Here is a 20,870-nt window from a genome sequence, read left to right on the forward strand (position 1 = left end):
GAGTGCGTGCAGGTTCTCGAGGAGTACAGGACGTCTAGCTGAAGTGTGCAAGATGCTGCTTCATCCGTGGGCAGACCGACCAATCCATCATCCTCCGATCGTTTCCCGAGATGATATTTGTATCATTCTGCCCGTAGAGAACCTGCGTGTCGGGCTGGGCGATAAAGGATGCACTACTCACAGCTTTTAGGGTCTTGAGGGTAGCGGCGGGATTCTGTGTCGAATACCAGAGCACACCAAATGCGAATCGGTCGCACGATGCCGACAATCACGTGATATGATGTCCTCTGAATTTGATCTCCAACACCGATCTCTAATATTCCAGCCTCTTCAGACCGATATAAAATCTGAATTCATACTTATGGCTGAACGGTGTGCGAAGAGTAGGACAGAGTGACTAGTCGGTATACTACTTTTCAAGCAACAAATGGGACCATGCACTGCAAGTAAAATGACCACGGAAAGCGCGGTCGCTTCCGCAACGAATTATCATGTGGCCATTTGGCAGCTGAAGACTTCGCATCTGATCCAACTGGTGTCGGATGCACATCCAGTTTCGGATAAGGCGGAAATCCGAGACCAGCATAGCCGTGCGCTGCACTTTCCACGGTCTCTGCCTCAAATCGGCAGCAGGCAGCCCCTTTGAAGGGCGATGCGTATCACATGAAGAGCGATAACAAGCGAACGCCAGAGGGAGATAGATAGTGGGGCTCGTGCACACCATGAACACGTACGAGAGCCCTCGTGGGGCCGAGAGCGACGAGGAGAAGGACTCAAGCGGCGACGAAGACATTCTCTGGGTGACCATTGGGCGGAGGCTCCGCGGCGGGCCTGCGCGCACGTGGACGATCCCCCCAAAGCCGCCTTCCCGATCCCGGCGATCCTCAGCCCCACCAACCTTCTCGTCGGCCACCAAGGCTGCGAGATCTGTTGACGCTAACGCTGCTTCTCACCACCATCACGACATGCTTGCTACCACCGCTACCATTGACCTTGCTTTTGACGACGATGACTGGATCGCACCGCCACCCGATCAGAAACTATTCCGAGCGGCCTCTGTAGGCAACAGCTGGGGAGTGACATCAATAGGCCGAGGGTTCGACTGGCACAAGCAGGACGAAGACACCAAGGCTGCGCCCGCAGATCAGGATCTTCGGCTGCATCCCGAGCTTCCAGCTCCTAGCAGAGATGCTACCGCCACCTTGAAACCTCGACTACCTCGAGTCAATACGCATGCTGCTACCAAAAACCTGCTAGTCGGCCCATCCACAGGCTTGGTCACCTCTCCTGTCCTGCATTCGGTGTCCCCAGGTTATGGGAGCTTCATCCCAGGGCCACTGACCCGCTCGCCACCTCTCTCTCGTCCCGCTTCTCCGTATATTGCCGCACGTACCACTTCACCGCGTCCCCTGTCTCCGTCCTCGTCGTCAGTCCGCCCTCCCTTGTCTCGTACACCTACATCACCACGCCTCAATGGAGCACCTCGCCCGCGTCGTCGGTCTTCCCAGCAGCGTGTTTCTCTCATCGCAGGCCGCGTCTCGATACTACCCGCTGAACCTCCGTCACCGCCGCCGACTGCACCGCAGACACTTGTACGTGCCAATAGTGCGGCTAGCTTTCTAAGCGTAGCTGCTAGCACAGGTCCTCCCACTCCAAATCCGGAGGTAGAGACCCTGAACGAGCGCAGCATCTCTGAGTTTGTGATCGAGCGAGAGATCGGAAGAGGCGCTTACGGCCTTGTAAAACGTGCTAGGGAGATGAACAGCGATGGAACTTTGGGGGTGAGTAGGCCACATTCTTCCTGTACAAGTTCTGCATGCTGAGAAACGCAAGTAGCCGCCTCTCGTTATAAAGCAAATCATCAAGTCTCGAATATTGGCGGACTGCTGGAAGAGACATCCGAAGTATGGAACAATACCGATAGAAATATACGTCATGTCTGCTATCTCCTCGACGCAATACGTCCTCCCCTCTCGCCGACCTTGGGATCCTTCACGAAGTAATCCTGAGGTCGATGACTTTTGGCAAGAGGGTAAAGTAGTCAATGGACACCCGAACATCTGCCCTCTTCTGGACTTTTTCGAGGACAACCATTACTACTACCTCGTACTTCCCTCTACCACACCAGAACCCAAGGATGGAGAGCCGCCTCCGCCATCTGATTTATTTGACCTTGTCGAGAGCTACCCCCACGGCCTGCCCCCCAGCTCAATCAGGTCCTATCTGGGTCAGATCGCGGATGCTATGAGCTTCCTGCATTCCAAAGGCATCGGTGAGCATCGAACTCTTCCTGCGTTGTCTATTCATTACTGATGGGTAGATAGTGCACCGCGATATCAAGGATGAAAACGTCGTGCTTGGACCTGCAGGCAAATGCGTTTTGATCGACTTTGGCAGTTCCGGCCTCGTGAAGAAGGGTGGGTGGGATACGTTCAGTGGCACGTGAGTGTGCGCATAATTTCTGTGTGAATCGTGTCTTATTTCCGGTCCAGTCTGGATTATGCGGGACCTGAGATCCTCCGAGGCGAGCGCTATTTTGGCAAAGAACAGGACGTTTGGGCTTTTGGAGTGGTGGCTTATGTCATGGTTGTCGGAGAGTGTCCGTTTACTACTGCCGCTGAGGCTCAGGAAGGTCTCGAGTCACCATTCTCAAACGCCGCGATAGCGCTCGACGAACGTTGTGCCGATGACAAAGAGCTAGAGGGCGAAGAATCTGATGGAGGCGGCGCTCTCGGAGACGCTGCTGCGCTTGTCCGAGCGTGCCTGCAGGTGGATGTGGGCGCGCGTCCCACCTTCCAGACAATTTTGCAAAGCCGATTCTTGAGTGGGCGAGGGGGGTGGGGAATGAAGCCCTGATCCAGTAGATTGTCGAGGGAGATAGACCGCGTGGTTCAGGTGCGTGCCAACCTGCCTTGTGCCATCAGATGCGAGGAAATCTATAACAAGCGTTCACCCTACAGCCATGTTATCTGATGACCTTGTCAAGAGCATTTCCGCTTCGGAAGGTTTCGAAGGATGTGCATACACCAACCCCACGGTTCCTCTCATACTTACGTCTAATTTATCGTGTGGTTGTACTCATGGATCGTTCTGTGCCATACACTGCTCGTTTGCTATCGTCGACATACAAACTCACTGTCTCCATATAATCTCGCACGCTGTGCTCCTCGAATCATTATCTGTCGCTTCCTCAAATGTAGCAGTTTACTCGGCATGTACGATAGAGAACAGATTGAAAATAAATTTCTTGCAGTTGGAGCCGCGGCGGGCTGGAACAGGCGGAGGGGAAGGGATATCACGGAATGAGAACCCTTGCGGCCAATCAGAGCGGCGGCTGGGCCGGCACCGGGGCGCCGGCCGGAGCTGGAAGTCAGTGCAATCTGATCAAACATCGATCGGGAAATTTTCCGAGGCCGTGCGGCTACATAAGCCTAAACACCAGATCGTCCACAGCTTTCCTCTTACCCTCATCTTCCCCTCGCCCGTCCTTCTCGCTCCTACACCTTCATTACGCTCAAGGTGAGTTTTTCCTTTCGGTCGTGTTTTCCTCTGTCCCAGTTCTCGCTTTCCTCTGCTATCCTGGGGGCGGATTAGTGTGAGCGCACCGCGATAACGTGAAACGAAAATTTTGCGACCTGCCTCCGCTGATCCACTCCCATGCAGCGGAGGCGGTGGGCTTCTGTCCATCGCTTTCGTGAGCAGCAGATGCTTATGATCACAATCTTTTGCAGCCTAAAAAATGGGAAAGGAGAAGACCCACGTTAACGTCGTCGGTAAGTCCGATCACCATGATCGGAGGCAATCGTCGTAATATCTGACATTTTCTAGTCATCGGCCACGTCGATTCCGGCAAGTCGACCACGACTGGGCACTTGATCTACAAGTGCGGTGGTATCGACAAGCGTACCATCGAGAAGTTCGAGAAGGAAGCCGCTGAGCTCGGCAAGGGCTCCTTCAAGTATGGTGTGTATTTCTGGCTGTATCTCATACCAGCCATCTGACCAGCCGTCTGCAGCTTGGGTGCTCGACAAGCTCAAGGCTGAGCGTGAGCGTGGTATCACGATCGATATCGCCCTCTGGAAGTTCGAGACGCCCAAGTTCATGGTCACCGTAAGACGCAAATCTCATAATGCCCGGTTTACGATTTAACCAAGGCGATATCTAGGTCATTGATGCCCCTGGTCACCGTGACTTCATCAAGAACATGATCACTGGTACCTCCCAGGCCGACTGCGCCGTCCTCATCATCGCCGCCGGTACCGGTGAGTTCGAGGCCGGTATCTCCAAGGACGGTCAGACTCGCGAGCACGCCCTCCTTGCCTTCACGCTTGGTGTGCGGCAGCTCATTGTTGCCATCAACAAGATGGACACGACCAAGGTTGGTCTTCTGTTGACATTTTACTTCAGTTATAATGACCGTCTCTCCAGTGGAGCGAGGACCGTTTCAACGAAATCGTCAAGGAGACGTCCACCTTCATCAAGAAGGTCGGTTACAACCCGAAGGCTGTCGCCTTCGTGCCCATCTCCGGGTGGCACGGTGACAACATGTTGGAGGAGTCCCCCAAGTATGTCTAGGTCCGCTTTTCTCTCATCCATACTCGTCTCATCGTCTCGTAGCATGACCTGGTACAAGGGCTGGACCAAGGAGACGAAGGCCGGTGTTGTTAAGGGCAAGACCCTGCTTGACGCCATCGATGCCATTGAGCCTCCCGTCCGTCCCTCGGATAAGCCCCTCCGTCTTCCCCTCCAGGATGTCTACAAAATCGGTGGTATCGGCACGGTGCCCGTCGGTCGTGTTGAGACTGGTGTCATCAAGGCTGGTATGGTGGTCACTTTCGCTCCTACAAACGTGACCACGGAAGTGAAGTCCGTCGAGATGCACCACGAGCAGCTTGAGCAGGGTGTTCCCGGTGACAACGTTGGTTTCAACGTCAAGTGCGTTTTCTAGTCTTTGACGTTTTTGCGCCCCTTCACTAACGGCTGGTTTAGGAACGTCTCGGTCAAGGATATCCGCCGTGGTAACGTCGCCTCTGACTCCAAGAACGACCCCGCCAAGGAGGCTGCGTCCTTCACCGCTCAGGTCATCATCCTCAACCACCCCGGTCAGATTGGTGCTGGGTACGCGCCTGTACTCGACTGCCACACCGCGCACATTGCTTGCAAGTTCGCCGAGCTCATCGAGAAGATTGACCGTCGAACGGGTAAGTCGCTCGAAGCGGCTCCCAAGTTCGTCAAGTCTGGCGATGCCTGCATTGCCAAGCTCGTGCCAAGCAAGCCCATGTGTGTGGAGTCTTACAACGAGTACCCACCTCTTGGTCGTTTCGCCGTGCGCGACATGAGACAGACAGTCGCTGTCGGTATCATCAAGTCCGTTGACAAGACTGACAAGTCGGGTGGCAAGGGTACGTCTTTACTTCTAGCAAATGTTATCATCGTTATTGATAAGGATCCTTCTGCAGTGACGAAGTCTGCGGAGAAGGCGGGCAAGAAGAAGTAAACTGTATAGACTACTCTCTCTTTCTTTCGGTTTATTTCTCTTCTCTTTCCCTCATCTCGCATGGTGCTCCGATCCTCTACTGTGTTACCAGCAATTGTTGTATTCACGTTGACGAAAACACCGACGGGGACGCTCCCGTCGAATGTGCAGTAATGTGCAAGGTTGTCGCGAATGAAGTGGCATCGTCTGTATCGCTAGCATCTCAAATCTCCCTAGCATGCCGTTTGAGAGTCATAGCTAAAACCCGGTGCAGTACGTATCGTTAGCGTTAGACCGAAATATGTCGCTGCAGTGTGCGATATCAAATTTGATGTATCCTGAACGTACATGCACATGCAGCAGCTTAACAGACGTATTCGGCACCTTCACGCATTCTGCACCTCAACAGATGTGTTCAACAGCAACAGCATCGTTGCTCCTAGGGCCCAGGTCTCGTCCTACATTACGCTCAAACACCTCCAACAGGAAGCTGAAGATCGACCTGGTGAGCGCTGCGTCCCATCGGCCTTTCGACTCTTCGTCACGGATAAAGGCATGTTGTGCTTGCACCTCTAGGAACTGCAGGCGTTGTCATATCGAGTAGCACGAAAGCTTGGAAAACACATACTGTCGTAGTGACGTTCGCGTCTTCGAGCTCCTTTCTGATCAAGTCTCGGCCTGCTCGGGGAACGTGCGTGTCCTGGAGCAGCAGAGAGGCGGGCATTAAGACGAGGCTAGGTATTGAAATGAAGGATGAACGCGTACTTGTTTCCCAAATATCATCTTCGAAGCAACGTCGTCAGCTCTGCTGAATCATGTACAATCACGGGCCGGGACGGGCCTTCAGACGTACCACGAGTTCGCCTTTGCCTGTGAGTTCGCCTCGTCGGACGCGGACCAGGGAGTCGTCGTTCTTGCCCTTGCCGAGCGTGGCGCTGTGCACGTCCGTGGCAAAAAAGCACACGGAAGATAAAACACGCGCGTCAAAGGCGGCCTGTGTAGCGATGTCAACATCGTGTGAGTCTCACAACCACATATGCGTACGCGGAACGCCTGATGACGGATCAGATGAGCAGTCGGTAGCGTGAGACAGTAAGACGCACCAGATGGCCCCCGAGACACATGCCAGTCGCTGTGTGCGGTCAGGTTAGAGCGCATATATGCGCCTTGTGCGGTTCACGACAAACCGGCAATCCTCCCATTGCAGTTCGTGAGGGAACACAGAAGGTCGATCGTGATTGTCGCGTCCTGTCGAGTATGTTAGCTTACTTCACCATAGATATGTATGATAGCTCGATTTTGTACCTCATCGTAGGCGGCGAGCTCCTTCTCAATCTGTGCAAGGATCAGAGCTGATCAAAGCATGTATACGTCCTTATAGCAGCACACCTTGAACCTATTTCCTCTGTCAGTTCCTGTGATAGCAGCGTGAGAAGAAGTAGCGTCGACGGTCACTAAGCGTAAACTATGCATACCTTCCGCATCGTACGGGATGGCCTCGGGACCCTGAAACTCGTGGTAGCTCGACGGGCACGCTGTACAGTTTGTTGAATTTAAGACAACGACTGCACGAGTGGACCCACGGACCCACAACGTATCCATGACTGGCGATCTGGCCCGCAAAGCGTTCTACAGGGCCAGTGACCTGATAGATTTCGCTGAAACGAGGGTGTTGGGTTAACATTGGTATGGCGGCACGTATGACGACATACCTGAAACATACAACGCCTTGATCCCTTATCAGTCCAAAATGAAATAAGTTCGACATGAGCCGAGACTACCTGGAAACTTGGCGTGCGGGTAGCTAGGAACGTTGGGCGAAATGACGAAGATGCGAAGCTTGCGCCCATTGGGGTCGAGCTTGGAGGGGACGTCGTGGAAGGTCTTCTGGATAAGCATGGTGGTGGAGTCTGACAGGAGTGTCCGGCGATCTCCGAGCGGCGAGTAGCGATGGAATCTCGCGTACCTCTTTCGATCGACTGCTCGGCGCCTCCTTCACGAACGTGCGTTCACCAGGAACACCATCTGCCGTCCTCAAAATGCTCGAAACTGCTACTCGGCATTTCTCCCTCATCCTCTTCGACCCCATTTCGTCCGACCATGGTTGAACCTGTCGCCAGAATTCGCTTGTACCAGCCCGAGGACAAGAAACTCGTCCAATTTATTATCGGCAAGGACGACATGGAAGCTCTTGCCGTCGCGAATAAACGAGGTATGTGCTTGTCTGTGTCTTGTGAACAGCCATACTCACGATTATATAGCGTACTTTCATCCCTTGACCCTTGCCATATGGATCGGGTTGTCCTGTATATTCGCTCAGGTGGTGGGCTGGCTGCCAAAACCAGAACACGGATATCTGGGATACTTGAGTCCGCTTCCAGCCTTCGCGTCTATGGCGGTCCCAATAATGTTCCTCTGCGACTGGTTCGTATGCATAGTGTTTATCCCCTCACGTGGGCTGACACGAATTGCATCCGTAGGCTCAATCGCCCGACATTCGAAGACAGGGCGCAGGACGACCTCCGCCGCCCAGACCTCGTCGACATCCCCTCGTACTACTCCCGCTCGCCCTCTTCTGGCCTCTGGATCCTCGAGCTCGGTGACAAGTTTGTAGGTCTTATCGCGCTCGACGCATCATCCGACTCTACTTCAACCGAGACCATCTCAACGTCCGCACCCCCGGTTAAGACGAGGGATGGCAAGGTGAAATACACAAAGGGTACATCCAGCACCGCAACAATCCGACACTTTTATGTCGAGGAGCTGTATCGTCCGGCCGGCATACAACATGACCTCCTTACGCATGCTGTCAGGATGGCGTTCAGTCGGGACCCGAAGGTACAGACTATTCGGGCGTCGGATACTCCGCTCAAGCCATACGTTAGCGAGGCGTTGCGTCAGGCACGCTTTCAGCTGGAGGCAAAGACGGAAAAGGTTGGAATGTTACGGTGGCAAAACAGCACGCACATTCTAAGAAGGAAGGGCTGGAAGTCGTGATGAACCGACGTTACTCGTTCTAAGTATTACTACAGAATCTTCCACATAGTTAATTGTACACCGCAATACAAACGCCTAGTCAGCGACGAATGCGCGAATACTCTCTGCCACTTGCTCCCAGTGTCCCTCCCTAACCGTCATGTCGTGCTCCCCGCCCTGAACAGCCACCAACTGCGCCGTCGGTATCCGTCGCTGAATCTCTAAAGCATCGGCGTATCGGACCATTGGGTCATCAGTACCCTACATCACCGGAGGCAATCAGAATAGACACCATGTACCCGATGTCCTCGAAGGACGTACATGTATGATGAGCACTTGCAGCTCTGCTCCTGAGTCGACGCGGGCACTGGCTAGACGATCGAACGCCCATAGAAGATCATGTATAGGGCCATCCTTGAAGCATGACGCTACCCCGGCTGAATAGCCAGGGAGGACTTCGTGCTGAAGAGAGATCAACTAAGGCGGTGATGGAGGTGAGTGTTCAGAGGAATATATGCGCCACAAAAATTGCTGTACCTCCTCATATTGAGGGATCGGGCTCTTTGTCGGCTACAGGTACATTATCGTCATCTGAGACAATCAGGCAGGAAGCCTGTTAGACTCACGGCCTGTCTGGATTCCTTGGCGCTCTCAGATGGTCTCTGTATAACCATGCCACGTCATGTCTCGTTTCTAGAAGAACTAGGTGGATGATGCTGACATCGTGAACGCCTGCAGAGGCCATGAGAATGATCTTGCCGGCAACGAGGTGAGGGAGCGTCGCAGCGAAGGCAGCAGTTATCCCTCCGCCCTATGCGCCGTGCGCATTAGTCAGTGCGCATACAATGTATGCATTCTGAGTGAATTGTACCATAGAGAATCCACCAATGTGGGCACTCTCCCAGCGTAGGTACTGCAGCAAGAGTGCGAGCTGTGTAACGAACAGACTCGTGTAGTAATGTGTCTTGGGCGCTTCCGAGTAACCTTTGCCATATAGATCTGTACGACCCGATTATTGGATGTCGGGAACTGTGAGGGCCTTCGTCCATACCGTAGATCAGAACTCTGAAGCCCCGAGCGGCCAGGTACGGGGCGATATGAGTCCATGTCACACTGGGAGTGGATAGACCATGTATGAGGACCAGCTGTACAACGAGCAATCAGAATATATGCGGAGCACAGCGTCGAGCACTCTTCTGTACCTTAATTCCGTCCTCAGGTCCCAGAAGCCAGTAACGGGTGCGCCCGTACGGGAGTTCAACATAATTACCTGTGCAACAAATCACATTGAATTAACACGAGCCTTGCGCGCATATAGCCAGCGCGCCACGCTACCATTTGGGAATATGTCCTCTGAATATAACTTCCGGATCCTCGAGTCTGCAGGAAGGGCTTCGAGAGAGTGGTGGACCGGGAAGGGAATCTGGCCAGTGGCCAAAGTATCAGCCTTCACAATTATTCAGTATCCGCTGGTACAATCATACCTGTGAACCTGCCATGGCCTCTCAACTTTATGTGAGGATTATACAAGATGTGCAGCAGCGATTGGGACAGAGAGGGATCACGGGCCTCCCGCTAACGTCTATCCACGGAATGTCACCTCTTCTCTCATCCACTCTCACGAGCTCCTCTCGGAGTCGGCAGCCCTTGCTGCTTCTGCAATCCTCGACCGCACAGTCATGTGTTCCCCTTGTCCAATATATTGTGCGTCAGGCGAGCGGAGGTGCCTCGGGGACCACGCTGCTATTTTGCCTACTCTACCCACCGGCATCTTTCCTGGACGCGAGTCAGCAGGACACTGAGCATGTCCGTGCTTTTGACTGGACAGGACATGTTCCGGGTTACGGAGAGGAGTCGCTAGATGTGCCTGAGAGCATTCTGCAGCACGTCCGTTCCGGTAGGTTACCAAGTATCTTGTGGTTATTGGAAGGGTTTTGACGGGGCTCGGGCAGCAGCCTCAGGGCCTCTGACGGTCATCATCGACTCTGTCGATACTTTGCACTCAGACATAGGCTCGCTTGCAAAGACAGAGCGCTTTCTGTCCGAATTGGTCAAGTTCATACGTACCAGAGAAAGTAAGTGACCTTGTTCAACGCGTTAGCCGACATCTGATCTCTATCCTCAGCTACCTTTCGGCTCGTCCTGCACGCGCTCGCCCCGTCACCTGTAATTACTGCTGTCACACAGACTAGATTCTCCTCGTCAATTGCCCACATCACAGCGCATCCCGCTGCCTTAATCAAACACGTCGCGGCGGAGTACCTCACGCCGCCCCCACCACTGTCCCCTCCAGAGAAGTTCTGGCGCGTCTTCATACCTATCGCGGAACGACACTATGAAGCCGAGAAGCTGGTCTTCGGACCAGGCGGCGCAGGCTCGGGTGGTAGCGACTTCGTCTTAGAAGTTCTCGTCCGAGGCGCGGATGGACCTGGACGGAGACGAGGAGTTGAACGTGTTCTCGAAGGTTGGGCGGCCGATAATCAAGGTGGTTCGCCTTGCGAACTGCGCGAGCTTGATGACCTCAAAAGCCTATGGCTCCGAAAGGTAGTCGAAGAGGTGTGTGGCATGTTCCAACAACTACACAAGACTGATTGAGGGTTCTCCGTTATTCAGAGTGGTCCCGACCCTACACAAAATCTATCGTTTAATCTCAATTTGACACCACAACAGCAGCAATTGCGAGCCCAAGTCCCGCTGCCTTATGCCCACGAAGGTAGATCTATAATTGAGTCGGCTGCATTCGCGCCTGACATGACCTGCTTTACAGGAACGAGCGCAATAAAAGAAGACACTGCGGCCATACTATATGATCCGGATTCAGCGGATGATATTGATGACGATGATCCTGACGAGGATTTAGACATATAATGCGGTGTGTCATAAGCCTATAGCATTCGTCAAGGTTTCATGTTGCAAACTCGCGTGTCGCTCATCTCGCGGACGTCCGGCGAATCTTGCACCATGATCATCAGTGTTTTCGATGCCTTGCATAGCGTTCTGCGAGTAACATGGTTGCTATTACACTGCAATCACATTATTGCGGTGCCGCGAATTGTATTCTATGCGTATCCCGTGCAAAGTAACGATACAAGCTCACGATGAACATAACACTTCCGGACATAGGGGGAGGTTCTGCATGATGATTATCCAGTCCATGATTATAACGATCTTTAATATGCTTCACACTTGACCATACCTTAACATCCAACCTCGGCCATTCGCTCACGGTCACAATTAAAGTCGAGCCCTAATGCGCGCATGAATCCCCGGTCTTCCTCTTCTTCCTCCGCAGCTCGATCGTCCGCATCCGAACCTACAGATGACTCCTGGCCAGAGCTGAGGGCCGGGCTCAGCTCGAGCCGCTTCATCACCGGAAGACTGCCTCCAAACGGTTCTCCAAGCCCGCTGGTCGTGATAGGATTTGCGATCGGTACATTCTCTTCAAGACCAACCTCGTGGTCATTCTGGGAGTCCGCGAGTACTGATCCAGCGTGCGAAGACTCCACATCCGCATATCGCTCGAACAAACTGCCGAAATCGCTGTCTTGCATTGTCGCGGTATGCGCAAAGCTCATACTGTCTAGTTCCGACTCGGCAGGGGCATATTCGTCCTCGGACTCTGTCATAACATCGTCCGGGTTCATCGAGAGGCCTGGCACGCCATTTTGACCGACAGCTTGAGACGGAGAATTTTCCAAACCAGGCGTCAGCATGTCAAACCGCACGCCAGCATCGACGATCGTACTGAATGTCCCGCCGCGTGCGCGACGCCCAGGGGGCGTGATTGGAATTTGGGGTTCGATGGCAGAGTCCATGTCGCTGGTCCGCTTGCTGACGGAAACAATCATGCTCCGCGCACGCAACGCGCGTTTGGAGATTGCAGATGAAAGAGAAAACCTGCGAGATGTCTTGCCATCCTTGGATGATTCAGGCGATTCGGTCGCGTTATCAGGAAGCTTAACGGCGTTGGAGAGATTAGGAGATGTTCGCTCTGATTTCCTTGATGTAGGCGGAGAGCGACCATGTTCCAGCGTGCGGAGAGCATGAGTCCTCGGAGTCATGGATGGTGCATCGGTTTCTACTGCATCGTTTTCCTTTTCGCTTTCTGGAGCCCGGTAGACTTTGATCCGTGGCCCATATGCTTCGACCCAATTCTGCCTCACCGAGGGGTCCTGTCCCAGTAACATGGTCGTCGGTTTCGATGACCCTTTCGTCCTGCCCTCGCGTGAAGCGCCACTACTACCCATTGCTGTCGGAACAGTGCGACGAGTTAGGGATTCGGAGATGGCGTGTCTGCTAAAACGACCGCCAGTCCCCATGCTGACTGGTCTCTTGCTCTTCCGTCTTCCCTGCTTCGCACCATCCTTGAGCGCGGCGGCGCGGATGTTCCCCTCACTTTGCCTCGCGTCGAGTCCGGCTCCGGAGATCATGCTCACTGGCCGCACTGGCCTGTCGATGGTACTCCTCACAATGGGATCTACAAGAGTCGACCGAGGGAAGTTGGGGACTGGGGGGTGCGGTACTACCGTCGCCTTCAGTGTTTCCATCCGCGACTTGGACAATGCAGACGACAGGGAGAACCGACGCCGCTTTATAGCGTCTGGGGCATCCTCGCGCATGAACGGAGATGGTGCGTTCATGGTGACTGCAGGGGCTGTCTGCGTGCGCGCCCGGATAACACGATGGTATGGCGTAGTGTCGATGACGGGCATGATGTTCATCCCAGCATCGACGTCGGCCTCCGCCGACGGATGTACCTGGGTGCCCGCTCGACTGCGGAATGGCCTTGACAATAAGGATCGACTTGCATGTTCGTCCTCAATTGGAAGAAATGAGCTTCTCTGAGGCGTCCGTGGCGGATGGGTAGGAGAGATAGTAACAGGGATTGGCATTGCGAGCGAGCGCCGCGAGACGCGAGGGTTGCGAGCGGGAGTCTCTGGAACAGGTATAGGATGTTCCTGTCGAGGTGCAATTATCGTTGTGTCAGAGAGCAGTTCATGAAGAGATATTTTCGGGCGCATATACACACCGATTTGTATTCTACCTTCGTAACGGAGGTCGTGGTCATCCTGCGCACTCCACCCAAGTCGCTTTCGACCGATTTTTGGCGTCCGCCAGTCGCTTTTCCTCCGCTAGCCTTGCCACCTGACAACAGACTCAATATTTTGCCACCAATCCTTTTCATGCGCCCGAAGACAAGGAGTTTTACGGGCCGCTCCCGATCAAATCCTCCGGTACGTAATGCCTGGTCGTGTCCAACGTCTACGCGACTGCTGATCGTCCGATCTGATATGACCGGGATGACCGGGTCGTAAGGAGCACTGAATGCAGGTTCGCTCCGCCTACGAGCTCTAGCGGTCCCCTGTATGCTGTCCGTGGCCATTATGCGGGGCAGACACGTGGGGTCGCGGTCGCGTCTTTGCGCCGAGAACGCAGGAGGTTCGTCACTCTCACTCGGTGTGGGTTCTGGACTGGAACATTCAGTGACAGCGAGAGCGGGGCTGGGCGCCCCTGACCCAGCGGTATATGCGCGTCCACGCAAAGGGACCTCGTCGCAGGACTCATCAGGCCCAACGTTAGAGGGACCGATGGAGGGTAGGGACAAAGAAGAACTCGTTGCAGACGCTGCAGCCGCAGCTGCGCGTGCAAAGGCATCCAGATCTGTCGAGGTTGGCGACAAGTAAGGCCCAGGGATAGCTAGAGGTGCAGTCAGCGGAGGGTGTGGACTTGGACTAAGTCCAGTGTTCGCGTCGGTGGGAAGGACAGGAGAGTCTGCAAAGCTGTAAGTCGATGGAAGGGACGACGATACTGAGTGCGAGGTTGCAGAGTGATTCATTGGCGTCTGCCTGATCCCGTGAGCTGAGAGTATGCTCGGGACAGGGAAGAAGGTCGAAGCCATCTCAACCGATGCATGAAGTGCTATGCCTCCCGTATAGGGCGACGGAATGGCGAAGGACGAAGGGGTCGATTCCGAGGGAGAATGCGGCGAGGGAGGTGCAGGCAGGCTGTCGTCGTCTGCGGTATGGTAGGAAATGCCGGTCAAATTGAGGCTGAGAGTAGACAATGTAAGGGGAGGAACGAAGTCGAGCATGGGGGAATGCGAATATGTGGTAGAGACACGGCTTGTTGTATAATTGGCACAGTCACTTGCACTTGGGGGTATACTGGGATGTACGGGTATAGGGCTGATTATGGTATCGTGCCTGGAGGATATGCTGTTGGAAAAGTTGTTGTCTTGCGTCTCAGCCACAATGTTGGATTGCGATTTAGAATGCTGTGAATGATCTGTAGGTAACGGCGCCCACGGCGTACGACTGAAAGAGTCTGGCGTAAGTACACCTTCCGAGTCCTGGACACGTAAATTATGAATGAGCATATGCCCCATGTATTGGCAATATATGTAGGCTTGCCGTGACTTCGGTAAAAGTAGAATCTTGAGAGAAGCTGGTGCTCAAAGGGGCCATACCCGATGCGGGACTGGTCTGAAATGCGAGAGGCTTATCCGCGTTCTCGTCCGGGTCTGGGTTCTCTCTACACCAACGCTGGGGACCCGATGCGATATCGCCCCCAACTGGATGGCTTTCCGATGTAGTCGGAAATCCCCACCCGAGCCCTCTTTCGTTTAGACTGTACTGATCATCCTGCGCATGATCATCCCGTCCGCGCGAGCGAGGACGAATGTGCAACAGCTCGGGCAGTTGCGGTGGAGGATCATGTTGCGGGACCGGGACGTGAGAGGCATGACTGGACACGGAAGTGTTCGGCCAAGCACCTGGGAAGCGAGGCGTAGACGATTTGCGGCGCCAGAGCAAGGAGGGGGCCATGGTGTCGAGGGGCGAGGGAGATGGAGGCAGGAGACAAGAGAGAGCAGAGGCCTGCGCTGGCCAGGGAGATGGCAGGGACGGCCGTCATAGATGCGCAAGGGAAAGAGAAGTCCGCATCCGGATCTGACGTGAAGCACAACACCTGCCATTAAAGGAGTCCGGCGATCCTCATTCGTCGCTGTTGCCGATCGCGTTGAATGGATGAAACAGGTCGACTTTACCTCACGTCGCTAGCCGAGGCGGCTTCACGGCGGGCGCTGGCAGCGAACTGGCGTCGGGACATTCCACACGTCCAACTCACCGAGTTCTCACAATAAGCAATCCGCTGTCAACACAGAACAGCCTCAACACGACATCATGATGAAGACAGAACAAAACCAGACCGCAGTTGAATAGATCTTACACAACAGACCCATTGATTAGCCCGTCTATGACCGCATCTACATCAAGCCTGTCCATAGCATCCCCGTCCTCGCAATCCAGACGGCGTCCAGAGGCGTCCAGCGATGCTTAGAGCTCGCTTTTCACGGCCTTGCTCACGCTCTCCGAGAAGTAGTCGATGTTGTGTGCGTTCAAGCCGGCCATCGAGATACGCCCGTCAGCAGTCATGTAGATGTGCGCCTTCTCCGCCAGCGTCTGCGTCTGCGGCGTCGTCAGGCCCGTGAAACTAGCACATCCCCAATGTCAGCACCAGCGCACCCCACATCAAAGAGTGGAGCGTATAACGGCGACTTCCACGGCGGGTGCTCACCTGAACATGCCGATCTGGCTCTTGATGTGACTCCACTCGCCAGGAGTGTTCAACGACACCAGGTTGTCGTACAGCCGCGCACGCATGCTGATGATCCTTTCTGCCATGCCCTTAACCTCGGCTTCCCACTCCGAGTACAGCTCAAAGTTGGTCAGGATCGTGCTCGCAATTCGTGCACCGTGCAATGGCGGGTTCGAGTACATTGGTCGGATAACGATTTTCAACTGGCTCTCCAAGCGCTTCTTCTCTTCCTCATCAGCCGCGACCAGAGAGAACGCGCCCACACGTTCGCCATAGAGACCCATGTTCTTCGCGAACGACTGGGCGAGGGCAACCTGGTGACCCTCCTTGACGAAATGCCGGAGAGCAAACGCATCACGAGTTGTCGACCCGGACGCGAAACCCTGGTACGCCATGTCAAAGAAGGGGAAAAGCGACTTCTCTGCAATGAGTGACGAGAGCTCGACCCACTGCTCAGGTGTCGGGTCGACACCAGTGGGGTTGTGCGCGCAGGCATGCAGCAGGACAATGGAGTTGGGAGGCATGCTCTACAGCGCAAAGTGAGACAAACTTTCCATGACTCATGCTTGCGAAGCTGACCTGCAAGTCCGCCTTCATGCCCTCAAAGTCGAGACCGACCGTTTTCTTGTCAAAGTATCGGTATTGCTTGACCTCGAGACCGGAGTCGCGGAAAATAGACGTGTGGTTACCCCATGACGGCGTAGGGATGTAGATGGCCTTCGCGTGGGGGAAGAAGCGTTGCAGGAACGCACCGCCGATTCTGAGAGCACCAGTACCCGAGATCGACTGCACGACCGCGATCTGTACGTCATAAGCAGACGAGATGGGCGCTCGTGAGCCATGGAGGTTTACGAAGATCGAGCAGCACCACGTACCGCGCTCTGTTTCAGAGGCTGGCTGTCTGCGCCATACGCGAGCTTCGCCGCGGCCTTCGTGAACTCGGGCAAGCCGCTGATCGGGAGATACTCCTTGTCAGGGTTCTCTAACGCAATCAGGTCCTCGGCGCTCTTGACACTACTCAGGACGTAGGGCTTGCCGTTGCCATCGCGGTACGCGCCGACACCGAGGTTGATCTTGCGCGGGTCTTTGTCGGCCTTGAACGCCTCGGTCACACCTATGGGAAAGGTAAGACGTCGTGGGGACTATCACGGAAAGCATCCCAATACGCATGCACGAGATCAAGGTTGTATAAGCAGCCAATGTACACTCGCACGGATGCCTAGATATGGACCTCAATGAATAGGCGATGTTCCCGATGGTCTATTCTAGTCTACCCAGTGACCTCCACACATAGCCAAGACAGAGGCAAGAACCCAGGCAACTGAACCCGGCCAAGAAGACGTACCCAAAATGGGATCCGGAGGGCCCGCTGGGACGGTGGACCAGGTTGACAGAGCGGCAGCGCGTACCTGCCTCGGCGCGACTCGGGAGAGGGGGCGGGCGATGGCCTGCATTTTGAATTGAGGTGCCAGCGAAGAGAGGGGGGCGAAGAAACGGAAGATGGGCGTCAGTCGCACAGCAAGAGTGCCAGCTCAAGTATTGCTGCAGCCAGGCCGAGTGCACGGAGCTAGAGCGGGTGCGCCCGGTGCGCCGGTGTTGTGGGGTTAACGCGGGGTAGGGTTAGGGAAAGCCCTAACCCTAATCCAGTTCTAGACCCTTGGCCTGGGATCGATATCGTCCTGACTCGATCGGCTTTTGCGGTAGAGATCGAGCTCTGGGTTGCCCGAGACGCTACACAAGTCAGAGCCTTCGTCTACCATAAAACCTCGCTCCTAGGGCTGTGATCGTACAATTGATTAAACACCCATGGCTGACACAGAACCGACACAGACCCCTCCACCAAACCCGTGAGTGTCTACAATGATATGTCTAGGACATAGTGTTGACTGGCTCGTACCACCTGTGAATAGCGCAGTAGAGGGAGCGGAGGCCTCTAAGGGACCCTCCAAGAGCGAGCTGAAGAAACGCACAAAGGAGGCAGAGAAAGCGAAGAAGGCTGCTGAAAAGGCAGCAAAACAAGCCGAGCTCGAGGCGCAAAAGGCTGCCGCAGAAGTCGTATGCAAATCCCTCTGCTCGACTCGCAGGTCATATTCACATGCTGCTCACTTAGGATTTTGCGACCGAGTTCTATGGCAAGCTCCCGCTGAACCAGTCCCAGAGCCGTCCGCGCCGCTCCCGCATCCAGATCGCGTCCCTCACGCCTGAACTCGATGGTCAGCCGGTCCTCCTCCGTGCTCGAGTACAGACGTCGCGCATGCAGGGCAGCAAGATGGTCTTCTTCGTCCTGCGTCAGCGTATCGACTCGGTACAGGCGCTTCTCACCGTCTCCGAGGGGAAAGTGAGCAAACAAATGGCAAAGTGGGCGGGCGGCTTGGCGATGGAGAGCATTGTGCTCGTGGAGGGCACCGTCAAGAAGGCACCTGAAATTATAAAGAGCGCAACCGTCGGCAACGTCGAGATCCACATCTCGCAGGTAAGCAGCCGACACCACCTCCATGATCGAGAACACGCTAATACCGATCAGATTCACCTGATTTCAGGGATTGAAGGCATTCTGCCTTTTAGCGTCGAAGATGCTTCGCGCCCGGAACTTGAAGCTGAGGAAAGCGAGGAGGCGCAGTTCAAACGTGTGCTACTTGACACCCGTCTCAACAACCGTGTAGTGGACTTGCGGGTAAATCGCATGCTTGAGTCGTTTAGGGCCGCTCACTTATATATATGTTGTTATGCAGACAACAACCAATCAAGCCGTTTTCAAGCTACAACATGCCATTGGCAACTTCTTCAGGGACTACCTTGATGGCCAGGGATTCACTGAGATCCACAGTCCGAAACTCCAAGGTGCAGCAACCGAGTCTGGCGCATCTGTTTTCAAGGTCAGCTATTTCAAGGGTACGTACTCTGTCTCGAAGTTTGGTCTGGTGCTTCATCCCGGCCCTTGCACCAGGCAACGCCTACCTCGCGCAATCCCCCCAGCTCGCGAAGCAGATGGCGATCGCAGCCGACTTCGAGCGCGTCTACGAGATCGGCCCCGTCTTCCGTGCGGAGGACTCGAACACCCACCGGCATATGACGGAGTTCATTGGCCTCGATCTCGAGATGACGATTGAGGAGCACTACCATGAGGTTCTCGAGTTGCTCGACGGCCTCTTCCTCCACATGTTCCGCAGCCTCCGACAGAAGTACTCGAAGGAGATCGAAACGGTCAGGAAACAGTTCCCGGCCGACGAGTTCAAGTGGAGAGAGGGCCCTGAGGGCACGCTGAAGTTGAGCTTCAAGGAGGCGGTGGATCTCCTGGTAGAGGACGGCGTACCGAGGGAGGCGCTCGATGACATTGAGTGAGACCTACATCCTTGTGCCAAGGAACTCACTGACACGGGCTACGATCTCTAGCACTCCAAGCGAAAAGCGATTGGGTCGGATTGTCCGCGAGAAGTACGAGACCGACTACTTCATCATCGACAAGTTCCCTATGGGGCTCCGGCCCTTCTACACAATGCCCGACCCTGAAGACCCGGTGCGTCTTCTGCGTAGCCAAACCAAGCTGTAGCCTAACAAATTGTTCCAATCTCCACAGACACTCTCGAACTCGTATGACTTCTTCATGCGAGGAGAAGAGATCCTCTCGGGCGCACAACGTGTCCACGACGCAACCATGCTCGCGGAGAATATGCGCGCTAAAGGGATCGATCCCGCGACCATGAGCTTCTACTTGGATGCATTTAGGATGGGATGTCCTCCGCACGGTGGAGGCGGTATTGGCCTGGAGCGGGTGCTCATGTTGTTCTTGAAGCTGAACAACATTCGGCGGGCGTCGCTCTTCCCGAGAGACCCGAAGCGACTAGAGCCGTGAACTGTGCCCGGAGGAATATAAGTGTAACAGTTTTGTCTAGCAGTGTATCTGAAGAATACGAGAAAGAATGTAGCATAGCTGCTGTCAGCCTCCCGCTAATGTCCAATGCTTGCTGGTCAGCCGCCCTTCACCGCATGTTCGCCTCAAACCAACCCCTCCCTGGCATAGTGTGAACGCACAGTTCCGCTGTTTCTACTGTCCAGACTTTCCTAAAGCTTGAAGTATTCCTCCATGTATCTACCAAACACCCTGCGCCTCCGACGCAACAACCTCTGTCCTCCAGGACACCCTGTATGTGGACCGGGGCCTACCATAGGTGTTACAGGGGACCCTCCCGCATTCGATCCACGAGCCACACTTCCACACCCTCTGGTACCTATTGGATCCACGCGCAACTTGATTGGGATTATCCTGGGAATCATTCTTCTCCTCATAGGCATTGGCATCTACACCATATTTGGGGAGGGACCGCGCAAGAAACTCAAGGAGTGGAGGGAGCAGAGACAAACCAAGTTGGACAAGCAATGGGCGCCAGAGCCAAGGCATGGTGACCAGAAGATGGAGGAAATTGCAGGAGATGATGAGACAAGGGTAGACGACAAGTACGAGGGGCATCTTCCATCACAGCCGCCAAGCTTGGTGGGAGAGAACACAGACATTTGATTGCCCCGCATGTGATGTCATTGAATACCAGTAAGAACAGAATACAAACCACGATGTAATAGTGGGTGTACCATAAGGTTAGGGTTAGGAGAGCGAAGGGGCCAAAAAAAAAGTGACCGCCCACCCAGCCCGAGGGCCGAAGTGGAACAGGGAAATATTGAGACGGTGCATGAGCCGAAGCCCATACAAACCGCAAGGCCCCCCTGAGGACATGGTCGCCGTGCTATGAGAGGCCCCCACGGCCCACATTCCTAGGTAGATGAAGAGGAATGTGCCATCAAGGTAAGTATGAAGATTGTTCTATGT

The 20,870-nt window shown here is 54.6% G+C and overlaps 9 protein-coding genes across 9 annotated transcripts; 5 read left to right on the forward strand and 4 right to left on the reverse strand.

Annotated features, from left to right (window-relative positions):
* Window positions 1-722: 722 nt before the first annotated feature.
* POSPLADRAFT_1042823 (hypothetical protein) lies at window positions 723-2,856 on the forward strand (the record flags this gene model as incomplete). Its single annotated transcript, XM_024478167.1, has 5 exons — window positions 723-1,426; window positions 1,637-1,781; window positions 1,855-2,272; window positions 2,325-2,442; window positions 2,493-2,856. 5 exons carry the CDS (start codon window positions 723-725, stop codon window positions 2,854-2,856), a joined length of 1,749 nt encoding a protein of 582 aa, XP_024344412.1.
* Window positions 2,857-3,453: 597 nt separating this feature from the next.
* POSPLADRAFT_1176505 (hypothetical protein) lies at window positions 3,454-5,817 on the forward strand. Its single transcript, XM_024488426.1, has 9 exons — window positions 3,454-3,519; window positions 3,732-3,773; window positions 3,829-3,963; window positions 4,016-4,110; window positions 4,166-4,378; window positions 4,429-4,565; window positions 4,618-4,935; window positions 4,990-5,402; window positions 5,460-5,817. Exons 2-9 carry the CDS (start codon window positions 3,740-3,742, stop codon window positions 5,495-5,497), a joined length of 1,383 nt encoding a protein of 460 aa, XP_024344413.1. The 5' UTR covers window positions 3,454-3,519; window positions 3,732-3,739; the 3' UTR covers window positions 5,498-5,817.
* On the reverse strand, window positions 5,766-7,383 carry POSPLADRAFT_1038094 (hypothetical protein). Its single transcript, XM_024477330.1, has 13 exons — window positions 7,258-7,383; window positions 7,195-7,204; window positions 7,064-7,140; window positions 6,952-7,011; window positions 6,866-6,891; window positions 6,782-6,811; window positions 6,664-6,724; window positions 6,580-6,608; window positions 6,521-6,529; window positions 6,330-6,470; window positions 6,242-6,259; window positions 6,105-6,176; window positions 5,766-6,055 (listed from the first exon to the last, which is right to left on the reverse strand). Exons 1-13 carry the CDS (start codon window positions 7,373-7,375, stop codon window positions 5,879-5,881), a joined length of 828 nt encoding a protein of 275 aa, XP_024344414.1. The 5' UTR covers window positions 7,376-7,383; the 3' UTR covers window positions 5,766-5,878.
* Window positions 7,384-7,883: 500 nt separating this feature from the next.
* On the forward strand, window positions 7,884-11,320 carry POSPLADRAFT_1042827 (hypothetical protein; the record flags this gene model as incomplete). Its single annotated transcript, XM_024478168.1, has 13 exons — window positions 7,884-7,900; window positions 7,957-8,410; window positions 8,638-8,747; window positions 8,898-8,946; window positions 9,222-9,282; window positions 9,329-9,362; window positions 9,450-9,537; window positions 9,839-9,967; window positions 10,166-10,292; window positions 10,354-10,527; window positions 10,578-11,008; window positions 11,066-11,165; window positions 11,220-11,320. The coding sequence occupies 13 exons, from the start codon at window positions 7,884-7,886 to the stop codon at window positions 11,318-11,320; spliced, it is 1,875 nt and encodes a 624-aa protein (XP_024344415.1).
* A 329-nt stretch (window positions 11,321-11,649) lies between these two features.
* On the reverse strand, window positions 11,650-15,364 carry POSPLADRAFT_1042828 (hypothetical protein; the record flags this gene model as incomplete). Its single annotated transcript, XM_024478169.1, has 4 exons — window positions 11,650-13,410; window positions 13,482-14,467; window positions 14,919-15,196; window positions 15,225-15,364. 4 exons carry the CDS (start codon window positions 15,362-15,364, stop codon window positions 11,650-11,652), a joined length of 3,165 nt encoding a protein of 1,054 aa, XP_024344416.1.
* A 274-nt stretch (window positions 15,365-15,638) lies between these two features.
* Window positions 15,639-17,546, reverse strand: POSPLADRAFT_1165052 (hypothetical protein). The gene is made up of 5 exons (XM_024487861.1): window positions 17,394-17,546; window positions 16,924-17,162; window positions 16,628-16,849; window positions 16,028-16,575; window positions 15,639-15,943 (listed from the first exon to the last, which is right to left on the reverse strand). Exons 1-5 carry the CDS (start codon window positions 17,500-17,502, stop codon window positions 15,787-15,789), a joined length of 1,275 nt encoding a protein of 424 aa, XP_024344417.1. The 5' UTR covers window positions 17,503-17,546; the 3' UTR covers window positions 15,639-15,786.
* A 308-nt stretch (window positions 17,547-17,854) lies between these two features.
* On the forward strand, window positions 17,855-19,901 carry POSPLADRAFT_1042830 (hypothetical protein; the record flags this gene model as incomplete). Its single annotated transcript, XM_024478170.1, has 8 exons — window positions 17,855-17,895; window positions 17,959-18,103; window positions 18,159-18,521; window positions 18,573-18,722; window positions 18,781-18,940; window positions 18,996-19,386; window positions 19,442-19,565; window positions 19,626-19,901. The coding sequence occupies 8 exons, from the start codon at window positions 17,855-17,857 to the stop codon at window positions 19,899-19,901; spliced, it is 1,650 nt and encodes a 549-aa protein (XP_024344418.1).
* A 231-nt stretch (window positions 19,902-20,132) lies between these two features.
* Window positions 20,133-20,564, forward strand: POSPLADRAFT_1051754 (hypothetical protein; the record flags this gene model as incomplete). The annotated part of the gene is made up of 1 exon (XM_024480201.1): window positions 20,133-20,564. One exon carries the CDS (start codon window positions 20,133-20,135, stop codon window positions 20,562-20,564), a length of 432 nt encoding a protein of 143 aa, XP_024344419.1.
* Window positions 20,565-20,699: 135 nt separating this feature from the next.
* Window positions 20,700-20,855, reverse strand: POSPLADRAFT_1083342 (hypothetical protein; the record flags this gene model as incomplete). Its single annotated transcript, XM_024483014.1, has 1 exon — window positions 20,700-20,855. A coding segment is annotated over one exon (156 nt), but the record flags the coding sequence as incomplete, so codon positions are not given.
* Between the last annotated feature and the right edge of the window lie 15 nt (window positions 20,856-20,870).

This window comes from Postia placenta (genome assembly GCF_002117355.1).
Source record: "Postia placenta MAD-698-R-SB12 unplaced genomic scaffold POSPLAscaffold_1, whole genome shotgun sequence".
NCBI lineage: Eukaryota > Fungi > Basidiomycota > Agaricomycetes > Polyporales > Adustoporiaceae > Rhodonia > Rhodonia placenta.

Bases quoted from the DNA above. Each gene is read 5' to 3' on its own strand.
- POSPLADRAFT_1165052 (XM_024487861.1), bottom strand. From the start codon at position 17,502: ATGCAGGCCATCGCCCGCCCCCTCTCCCGAGTCGCGCCGAGGCAGGTA. The intron at 17,163-17,393 runs GTACGTCTTCTT...CCTTTCCCATAG, and splicing joins CCCTCCGGATCCCATTTTGG to GTGTGACCGAGGCGTTCAAG. The intron at 15,944-16,027 runs GTGAGCACCCGC...GGGATGTGCTAG, and splicing joins AGCCAGATCGGCATGTTCAG to TTTCACGGGCCTGACGACGC.
- POSPLADRAFT_1176505 (XM_024488426.1), top strand. From the start codon at position 3,740: ATGGGAAAGGAGAAGACCCACGTTAACGTCGTCG. The intron at 4,566-4,617 runs GTATGTCTAGGT...ATCGTCTCGTAG, and splicing joins ATGTTGGAGGAGTCCCCCAA to CATGACCTGGTACAAGGGCT. The intron at 4,936-4,989 runs GTGCGTTTTCTA...CGGCTGGTTTAG, and splicing joins AACGTTGGTTTCAACGTCAA to GAACGTCTCGGTCAAGGATA.
- POSPLADRAFT_1038094 (XM_024477330.1), bottom strand. From the start codon at position 7,375: ATGCTTATCCAGAAGACCTTCCACGACGTCCCCTCCAAGCTCGACCCC. The intron at 6,609-6,663 runs GTTTGTCGTGAA...GACCGCACACAG, and splicing joins CTGCAATGGGAGGATTGCCG to CGACTGGCATGTGTCTCGGG. The intron at 6,056-6,104 runs GTATGTGTTTTC...CAACGCCTGCAG, and splicing joins ACGCGAACGTCACTACGACA to TTCCTAGAGGTGCAAGCACA.